The sequence below is a fragment of the Pipistrellus hanaki genome, assembly GCF_964339955.1.
Source record: "Pipistrellus hanaki genome assembly, chromosome: 12".
Classification (NCBI taxonomy): Eukaryota; Metazoa; Chordata; class Mammalia; order Chiroptera; family Vespertilionidae; genus Pipistrellus; species Pipistrellus hanaki.
In genome coordinates this window covers 23,342,938-23,353,570 of record NC_140514.1, presented here as the reverse complement: position 1 = coordinate 23,353,570, position 10,633 = coordinate 23,342,938, and the positions used below count along the sequence as shown (strand labels likewise).

The 10,633-nt window shown below is 44.9% G+C and overlaps 1 protein-coding gene across 1 annotated transcript in view; it reads left to right on the top strand.

Annotated features, from left to right (window-relative positions):
- Nucleotides 1–590: 590 nt before the first annotated feature.
- LHCGR (luteinizing hormone/choriogonadotropin receptor) overlaps nucleotides 591–10,633 on the top strand; it is a gene marked incomplete at its 5' end in the record, with an annotated part of 51,156 nt that continues 41,113 nt past the window's right edge. The window contains one exon of the mRNA XM_084901018.1: nucleotides 591–754. Coding sequence (XP_084757144.1) covers nucleotides 591–754 — 164 coding nt within the window. The remainder of the gene's footprint in view (nucleotides 755–10,633) is intronic.

Here is a 10,633-nt window from a genome sequence, read left to right as displayed (position 1 = left end):
GAGCAGCACTGGGGAAGCTGGGAAGACAGAGATTAGGTTAGAGTGGAGGGAGGTGGTGGGGAAGGAGGAGGAAGGATTTAGGGCTGAGAATGAAGGAGAGAAGAAGCTTCTCAGCTGGGCACTTTCACCCCTGGGATGGGGTACTGTTTGTACCCCAGTACGGGGCTGTGCCCTCCCAGATGAAATAAAAGAGGAAGTGAATTAAAGTTTCCCTTCAACTGAGCTCAACTTCACAGTCCTGGTTCCAGTGGAGCCAGGACAGGCATTCTGAACTTATCCAAGCATGCACCCCTTATCCAAGCATGCACCCTTCCCACCACAGCTACCCTTAGAACTACGGCTATTTGCAGAGGTAGCGGACCAGACAGCCCAGGAAAAGCAGCAGTAAGGAAGCGATGGGGTACTGAACACTGTCCCAAGTCGAGGCACAACCTAATTTCAGCGGCGGGGACGCTGGAGCGGGGGTAAGGGCGGGCGGAGCCAAGGAGGTGGGAGGACAGGCCGAGGGGCGGGGAGAGGGGCGCGGGCCACTCAAGGGCTATCAAGGGCGCCCGCCCAGTCGCCAAAGCCTGCGCTCGGGCTCTCCTGCCATGGGGCAGCCGTCCCCCGCGCTGTGGCCGCTGCTGGCGCTGCTGCTGCTGCTGCCTCCGGCGCTGCCTCTGCCGCTGAGCAGGGCGCACTGCCCGGAGCCCTGCAGCTGCCCGCCCGACGGCGCCCTGCGATGCCCCGGCCCGCGGGCCGGCCTCACCCGACTGTGAGTACGCGAGGCGCCCCAGACCTGCGACCCTCCCCCGGCCTGCGACCCTCCTTTGCTCCCCACCATCTCGCTTCCCTACTCTTTACCTGGAACTTTGGAGGAAATTCTTTCGCCTGGTCAAACCCACCACCTTTTAGAATGATGAGAAGCCAAAGATTGGGGTCTGTCCTTACCACTCTGTACCGCATCTTAGATTTGGGCCCCACCTGCTGTGCACCTCCAGCTCCTAGGGATCCCCTCCCCTCTTTCTCCTGGTTGGGGCGGCAGCAGGGGGCGTGGAACTGCCCAGAAGCCAAAGGGGAAGATGTAGTTACATGAACCGGGCAGGGTGTGATGCTCCTCCATCAGCAGCTGTCTCTGCCCCGAGGAATCTTGCATAGTCTGTGAGCCTTGAGGCAGCGGGTGGGTAGAACTTACTTTGACTCTGGCTTCCAGTGGTCCTCTAGGAATAACTGTGTTCAGGCCCAATGGCCAAGGGTGAGCTGGTCACAACCCGGACAGCTGGGAGCCGCCTCCCCCAGCCAGGGCCCACCTACACCTTAGTGAGCATGCGAGCCCTGCGCCAGACAAATGCATTTCAATCAAGGCCTCATCAGTCAGAGGCTCTGTGTCCCCCCTGGGCCTGCCACCAAGGCCTCCACACCCACAGGACTGGTTAAGGGAATTGTATACATCAGCAAGCAGGTGGAGGAAGGTGTGTGCTGAAATAACAGGGTGAGGAAGAGAAGGGGGGTTAGTGCGAATGTGTCAGAGTGTCTAGTGTATCAGGTCTCCTTTCTTCAATTTAGAAAAAGGTACCCACATAATATGATTCTATTTATTTGAAATATCCAGAGCTCTGCTGGCGTGGCTCAGTGGTTGATCATGGACCAATGAATCAGAAGGTGACGGTTTGATTGCCGGTCAGGGCACATGCTGGGGTTGCAGGCTCGACCTCCAAATGATGTGCAGGAGACAGCCAATCAATGATTTCTCCCTCATCATTGATGTTTCTCTCTCTCTCCCTCTCCCTTCCTCTCTAAAAGCAATAAAAATATATTTTTTTTAAAAAAGGAAATATCCAGATACACAGAAACTGCCAGATTGGAGTAAGGGCCAGGTGACTGTTAATGAGTGTGGCTTTGGGGGGTGACAAAAACTATCTAAAATTAGATTGTGGTGATGGCTGGACAACTCTATGAATATGCTAAAAATTATTGCATTGTACACTATAAATAGGTGAATTTGTGGTATATGAATTACATTTTAATAAACTTTTTACAAGATAAAAGGGATACTATAAAAGTATCCAAATGGCACCAAAGTGGAGGTCTTGGTCATGTTCTAATAACTGGAGGTGATAGAATTTCATGCTGGGCGAGAAAAGAGACCCCTCCCCTCCTCAATGCCCTGGGCCCCAGCAGTCTGTCAGAAGCCCATTTCACTGAGGGGAATCCCTCCCTCCTGAGGGGCCAGACTTCTTCCCCAGAAGAGTGAGTGGCCTTCAGGGGATATTTGTGGTTGGCAGATACGGTTCAAAGGTTGGTTGAGGGGTTTATAATAATTAGTTCTCATTAATTATCTTGTCAGTTCAATCCCCTGAAAGGGAGGAGCATGCTGATAGAATTTGTTTCAATCAATCTACAAATCTATGGAACCTGCCTTCAAAGTCCCAGGCCTTGTCCTTCTCTGACAAGCGTCTCATCCTGCTGTTATGAATGACTATGCCACTCACAGCCTCTCTCACTAGCCTGGTACTCCTCATCCTACTGATTATACATATATATAACTTTTTCTCCAGCTTCTCCAAAATTGGCACTGAGTGGAGAACCCCTGATGGGAGGCAGGAATGGGTGGACCAAGTTCCAGCTCCTTTCAGATTCAGCTTTTCACTGAAATCTCGCAATTCCTGCCGCCACACCCTTGGAGGCCTCAGAAGTGTACCCCTTTCCTGGAGAAGACAGACGGGGAAAGACCAAAATAAAACAAAAATCCTCTTGTTGTCCCAAAGCACGGTTTAAAGAAGCTGAGAACCCTTCTAAAAGATTTTAAGTGCTGACTAGATTTGGGGTTGAGTGTGAGACAAGATAAGTCTGCTAGCATGCTAAAGCTGCCTAGTCTCACTCCCAAAAAGGAACTAGTTGTCCAGGCTCTGAAGTCCTTTGCCATCCCTGTGGGATTCTGGAGAACCCTGGGCTTCCTCTATTTTGGCATCACTCCAGAAGCATCTTCTCCTAGACATTTAGACCCCTTAGGTCAGGGTGGGAAACATCCAAACTCAGGCCGCAAAAGGCCCTTGAAGTCATTTGGTCTGGCAAGTCAACTGCAGGTGCAACTCACAATTCTATAAATCTAGAAGCTTTTTTCATAGCAACATAAATTTATATTAAGTGAATTATATTAAGCAAATTATGTTATAAATATTTAAATGGCCCTTGGCAAAAAAAAAAAAAAAAAAAAGAAAGAAGGTTTCCCACCCTGTCTTGGTCCCAGACTAGCAGCATAAGCATCACCTGGGAAATGTTAGAAATGCATACTCTCAGGCCCCAGCCCCAATCTACTGAGGGTATGGTCCAGCAGTCTGTGCTTTAGCAAACTCCCCATGTGATTCTGATGCAAGATATTGCTCTCTACAGAGAATATAACCTTCTGGAAAACAAGACACATGTTGTAAACTTCCTTGTGCCATATACTTCCCATCTCCACACCTCCACCACCCCCCCCCCCCACACACACACACACACACACATCCATAATACCTATCGATTGTAATATGCAGCTGTGACCAAATTAAAACCCCAAACTCGGAAGCATATGAAAAATAAACAGGATTGAGAAAAATGTTTTTTCTTTTAAAGAGAAATAGGTGGAGGAATCCTTGTCTGTCCATGGAGAAGGACAGACACTGACAATGCAAGGAGTGGGGAGAGTAATATTTGATGGAGTGGGATCTCAGTGCGAGTGGAAGGAAAGTATTCGTCTCAGATCATAGGTTAATCTTAGAAAGAACAGACAGACTTCTGAGTCCCAGGGCAAGAAGTCAGTTGGGTAAAGATATATGGAGACAAAGGGCAGGAAAGGTGTTTGAATTCATGCTAAAATCCTCTTTTCTTAATGATGAATAAATGAAATGGTAAACAGTAATTATAAAATAGACAAATGCTATGAATGACAATTTATCAGGAGTTTGTAAAAAGAAGAGAACTGACATTATGAGGTAAGGCTTCCGGAAGAAGAGGAAGGTGGGCTTGCACTGTTATCCACAGGACTTGCCGAGAGAAGAGGAGCACTCTGGGTTCGGGGATTGGAGAAGGGGAGTACCTAGAGCACCTCAGAATTCAGCAGCCCCTCAGCAAGTGCTAGTTCACGCTTTAATCATTTCAGGCCTTGGCTATCCTGACTTGTAAGACCTCCAACTGAAGTTCACTATTTGGTTTAAATGGGGGTGGGTGGTCTGTGGATTGTAATTGCTTATCATTGACAAGACCATGCTGACATATCTTGAAAATGGCATTGTTCAATCCTGTCCATCCCTTCTGTATTTTATTAAAACTTAGGTATTTCAAATCTAAAATGTGCTACACACACAAAAAAAAAGCCTCCCACGTTTTTACTAGTTTTAATTAAGGCATAAAAAATATAATAGAAAAAATAGATTTAAATTTTTTCTTTCCTTATTAGTTCCAGACAAATAGAAGGGAGAGAAAAAAATCTCACCTTGCCTATGATTATATAAAGATCTCTGCCTCTATGACAACAAAAAGGTTGATCTGCTTGATATAAAAATCAAGCTTCTGAAAAAATCTGTAAGAAAATGCTAATAATAATTATGGCAATTTATTTTTTGCATGTTGTTCCAATTGAGCAGAGATTAAACTTTTAGGCTTTATTATAAGACATGATCCAGAGACTTGGAAAGATAAAATGTGCTGTATACAGGAGTCCAGTGTCCCAGCAAAATGTTAGTATCCTGATATCTTCCCTGAATCTCTTTTTCCTTCTTCCTCTTGGAAATCAGGGTCCAATGTTGTAGAGGGATCTGCAGGAGGACCCTGTTCTTTAGTAGCCCATAGTCTATGTATAAATACACCCAAGAGACTGATATACATGAGGAAAGAGGTAACAAGGCTCTTAAGGAAATTAGAGAATAGACCGGTAACAGTGAACTGAAATCTCCAAAGGTTTCATGAACCAAGGGTCATGAGGATGAACCTTGAAAGAGAAAAGGGAAGAACTGCCCAGGTGGAAGAACTATAACCATAATAGGTTATAGTAGACTAGAGAAGCATGAACTAAGGTTACTAAATGGATTTTTCTCTTACTATGCCTCTCCCCAGCTCTTTGGGGAAATTTTATTTTTAAGAGAAGATATGAAGTCATCAAAAACATTTGGTTAAATTACCCAGAGGGTTGTGCAAAAAGAAAAAAAAAATCCAATATGTAGTTCCTGACTAATAAACTTTCAAAAGTCATTCTTGGACAGTTAATTAAAAGACATTAAGTAAAAATCGTGATTTGGAGTCTTTTTCCCATGAAGCTTTCCACAATGTCCCCCCCTACCCCTACCCTTCCAAACACAAACATATGTACTTGCTTCAATATCTTGTACTTACGTATATTTTTGCATGTATCTCACCACAGCATAACCAATTATTCAATGTGTGTATCTTCTGCTACAGCAGGTTTCTAAACCTTAGCACAACTGACATTTGGAGTCAGATAATCACTTGTTGTGGGGGCTGTTCTGTACACTGTGGGATGCTTAGTAGCATCACTGGCCTCTACCCACAAGGTGCCAGTAGCACTGCCCTCCCAAATGTGACAACCAAAAATGATTCTAGACATTTGCCAAATGGCCCCTGGGGATAAAATCTGCCCCCCTTGGTTCTGAATTGTTGAAGTGAGAATCAGTTGAAGAGGTCTTACTCAACTCAAGATTCCCATAATTTCTCAGGTAGTATGATTCAAGTGTTTACTGAGCTATTGAGAAAATAGTTGAATAAGAACAATGAACCAATGCCAAAAGGAAATACATGTTATTTAGAATGTACCATATCTAAATGCCATTTAAAAATTCTCCATCCTAGACAATGAGGAGGGTGCTATGAGTATTGGAGGGAGTTCTCTCTGTTATGAGAGATTTTGCAGAGCCCTAGTCTGTCCTTTGAATGGGCCTTTGTAGACATATCAGCCTCTGAGAAGCAAGACTGGAAGCTTCCTTATATTAATATACCCCATCCAGATTTAATTTTTATTGCCTATTTGTTTTAACTCACTCATTAGAAGAAGAAAAAATTAATCCCCAGCCCAGGATCCATTAAAACAAAACAAAACCATTACCAAGGCAGCCTGAATTGAGACTGATGGGTTTTCTGACAAGGATACCAGGTAGAAGCCTGCAGAACAATGAGAAGCTTACCTGACTCTTGCAAGTAAGACAGTTTGTATTATCCCTGCCTTCCCTAACGCTAGCCAGACAAAAAATAATAATAATAAAATAAAATAAAATAAAATAAAATAAACAACTCAAAATTCAGGAAGCTCTTGTCCCACCTCCCTATCCCACAAAAAGCAAAGGCCCCAGGTAGCAGTTGATCCTGAACCTCAGTTCTGGCTCAGCTCCCCCAGCTACACCTTCAAGGCAATTCTTAAACATGCCTATAAACAGGCTCCTTGGGGGAAGCTTTGCAAGAACCAGATTTTATTAGTTTAAAAATCATCCTTTTGGGGAAAGTGAATGTTGGCCCCTAGTGAGATACCAGAAAGCATGCAATAGAGTTCCCAAAATCTCAGTGGAAGTGTAGAGCCAAAAGGTTCACGTACAGACCTTTTAGGCATTGGACCCAGCTTCCCCCCTTGGAGAGCAATAATTCTGTGGGTTTTTCTTGCCTTATTCTATTTTTTTATTTCAAAAGCAGTGTCAGATTAATTCAAGCTTCTTTTACCCACCTCTATCTTCTTTCCAAGCCCCTCAATTTGGCTTCCTTTCATGTTTTAAAATGAGACCTGAAACCTTTCTTTCCAAAATATAATCTCCCAGAGTAGCTGTACCAGACGATGTCTTGGCCACATGTACCTGATCTCACACCTGGGAAGCTAAAACCAGCTGAGCCCCTGCAGTGGGGCAGGCCTTGCCGCTCACACCCAGACCCCAGAGGGCTGACTCCAGGGGAGCATATGTGTTCTGTTCTGGCAGCTCCCCTGGGTGTGTGAAAAATCACATTCAATGCAAATTTTAGCAAGTCTCCCACCAGCTATTTTTTTAAGAAAAGAATTAAAATAATTCTTCCCACCAGGCAGGTGGGCTCTCTGACTTGATGGGCAGCTTCTAGCAGCTTCTCTACATGGTCCTCATTTACTCCCAGCGTCTGCCTCACTCAGAGATGAAACCCCCTCCCGGCCAGCAAACCATGCACAGCTGGTTTGGCCCTGAGCCAGAGCTCTGTCACCTGAGCCAAACTCAGAATCATCTGTGTGGCCCTGAGCCAGAGCTCTGTCACCTGAGCCAAACTCAGAATCATCCTTGACTCTGAGGAAATGAGGCGACTCTTGGGTCCCTAATTCTAACTCATGAACAACAGCAGACAACATACCTGAGCCTCAGAGGGATGGGGATGCTCTGGTATGATAGGGTAGTGTCCAGCATAGCCTCCAAGTGATCTGAATTGATTGGCAGGACAAAGGCCAAGCAGACCTGAGCTCTAGCACCAGGTCTCTTTTCCCTAACTTGCACTGTGGATTCGGGCTACGGATAAAGCCTCTATGCTGTCCATAAAAGGGGTGTGATGACTCCTGCCCCTGAGTGGGTGTGACTATGGGGAAGATAAACGGGACAGCCGAGTCAAAAGTACTGGGAAGTAAAGGTTTCCCTCAACTACGAAGTATTATTGTAGCAATCTGATGATGCAGAGAAGACTGCATTTACTCTTCATGCTTCTAGTCCATATAGGAGGATGAACAGTAAACCTCGATCTTCTAAGGGGCAAGCCTGATGGACTAGTTTTGTTCCTGGTGGTGATCATTAGAGAAAATGACCCACTAGGCCTCCTCAACCTTGAATGTGAGTAAGTTAGAGTCCCTGAATGGTGCAGCTCATTATTGCCTGCAGTCTGATATGCTGTTCTTTTCAGCCCAGGGTGAGCTGCCTCTCAAACATGCCACCCAACACCTCATCATAGGCTGGTTTTGCATCCTATATATGCTCCTATATATGCTCACTCCTATATATGCTCTCGAACCCATTCTTCAGCCTTCATTTCCCTATTCCCCATCCCTAAGCCACAGGCTAGAAACAGAGAAAGCCCCTAAGGTCAGACTTGCTGACCACTCAGGAACTACATGCTGAAATGGACAGGTTAATGTGCAGGATCCAATGACTGTAGGAAAGAGAGGACTACGGTTTTTAAATCACTCCCAGAACAATAGAAGGTAATAAAAACCACTATAAACAAAATCTGATAGGAGTTCAGAGGAGCCTTTCCTTCTAGCCACAGTAACAAAGAAGCCTTGTGGAGGTATCATCTGAGGTGTAACTTTGTAAGCCTCACTCTCTATATGGGCAGCTAGGTTAGCGCCATTATCCCATAAGATTAGTACTGGCCTTTGACACAAGCTTAGAAAAGCCACTGGGAAAGAAAAAATCACTCTTGCCCTGGCCGGGTTTGCTCAGTGAATAGAGCATCAGACTGCAGACTGAAGGGTTCCGGGTTCGATTCCGGTCAAGTGCACATGCCTGATGGGCGAGCTCAATCCCCAGCAGGGGGCACACAGGAAGCAGTCAATCAATGATTCTCTCTCATCATTGATGTTTCTATCTCTCTTTCCTTCTCCCTTCCACACTTCAAAGTCTTCTGCTCTCTCACTGACCACCAGCACATGCCCTGTCTGTGTTGTGGAGCATCAAGGACACAGTGGGCCACTTCCACTGGAAACCCTGGGCAGGGCTCCAAATAAAGCTTTTCTCATTTGCAAGCACCAGAAATCACCTCTGACACACTTAATCATAAGAGGTGAATTTATTAGAAGAATAAGGAGGTAGAAGGGTGCTGTGCTGGCAAGATCCAGGGAGAATCTGTCATTTTAGCAGTAAGAGGTCAGGGAACTCCTTTCCACCTTCACAATGAATCAGCTGCAAAGACTCCTTCTGTCTGTCTGTTACAGTTTTAAATTCCCAAGAGAGAGAATCTGATTGCCTCCCCCTGCCCAGCCCCAAGGCAGAAGCACCAGAGCACAGTCAGGGAGGAGCTTCTACCAGGATGCAATCAGCAATGACATGCCTCCAGAGAAGGGGCATTTTTGAGCCAGGCAACCAGAAAGCACACATGCTAGTAATTTCGGGCACTTCAAACCCATCCTCAGACTAATTAAAATATGTGGTATATCAGTGCAACCACCTTTTCCAGGCTCATTAAAAATTAAAGGAAAATAAAATGAAGAAGGTGTAGGTGTCTGGAAACAGAAGCTTGTAATGAAAGAGCTTCCTGAAGCATATCTGCAGTGTCACTGCCCTGACAACATAATACTCTCTGCTTCTAAAAAATATTTTTGAGAAATCATTTCAGATGATGCAGACATTCCCCCTGGAAGAATTCAACATGTAGTTTTATTTACCAGAGTTATTCTTGTCATGTTATATTATTGCTAGGAGAATTCTAGTTTAGGGGGTAAAGATTTAGATCATTTTGCTTTGTGTCTTGAGAAACCTTGAAATGGGTTTTGAGTGAGAGCCTAGATTATACCATTTTCCTCCGAGGCTTTATATTTTTAATTTAGGTGTAGCACAAATGACTTGGAAAATCCATTATCTGGGAAGCTTCTTGAACATCGTGGTTCCCATTATAATTCACAGGCACCTAGCAGCTTGTCCAGCGCTCTGGAATGGCCATCTTAGAGGATAGTCACTCAAACCGCACTTTCAATGGCAGAGTTCCCACTGAACTTTTTAAGTCAGTGAGCAAATGTGAACTCTGCAGAGTGGCTCCCTAGAGTTGAAGTATTTAATGGAGAGTTGTTCTTTATCATTTATTTAAAAGCTATTAGTGGGGGGGGGCCTATAAGAGATACCTGAATCCTAAAGAAATTGGATGTGGTTAGCCTTCCTCTCAGTTATCCTATGTTTTATCAGCAGATAGTCAAGTGTTTGGAACAAGTCACAGTTTTATAAGCTTAAGGATGACCTTAAGTAGAAGAGTGCATCCCAAAGTTCTGAACCCATCTACCCCACCCCCAATAAGGAAGTAGAGTTATCATTAGGCAGAAGCAGGGAAGCTTGAGTTTTTCACAGTAAGCAGCTATGAATTAAAAGTACTTATTGAGCCTCATTTTGTGCTTGATGCTGTAGCCGTATTATATAGACACTAGAGGCCTGTTGCATGAAGATTCGTGCAAGAATGGGTCTTCATTCCCCTGGCTGCCTTTCAGGCTCTAGCCACCTTTCCGCCTTGCCATGCTGCCCAGAGCAGCGGGGCCGGTGCAGAATGTCTGCGTCATCCTCCTGGTGAAACGCAAGCATCCCGCCCCGCCCCTGGCCGCTTGGCTCCTGCGTATGCAAATTAACCCAGCATCTTTGCTCAGTAGTTTGCATATTCACTCCTGATTGGCTGGTGGGTGTCATGAAGGTATAGTCAATTTGCATCTTACTCTTTTATTAGTGTAGATTTTCTTACTTAATCTCAAAAAATCTCTGGGTTAGCATCATCATTTATAAATATGGAATGAAGTGATGATATGAACCAAGACAGCCTGGCTGCAGAGACTATACTCTTCACTATCCCACTGTGCTACTTTCAAGAAGAAAGCATATGCAATTGGTGGGAAGACACATTCCTTAAAGTATGTAGCACCCAAGACAAACCTTTAACCAAGAGTAGAATTTGACCAGCAGAGAAGTACAGATGT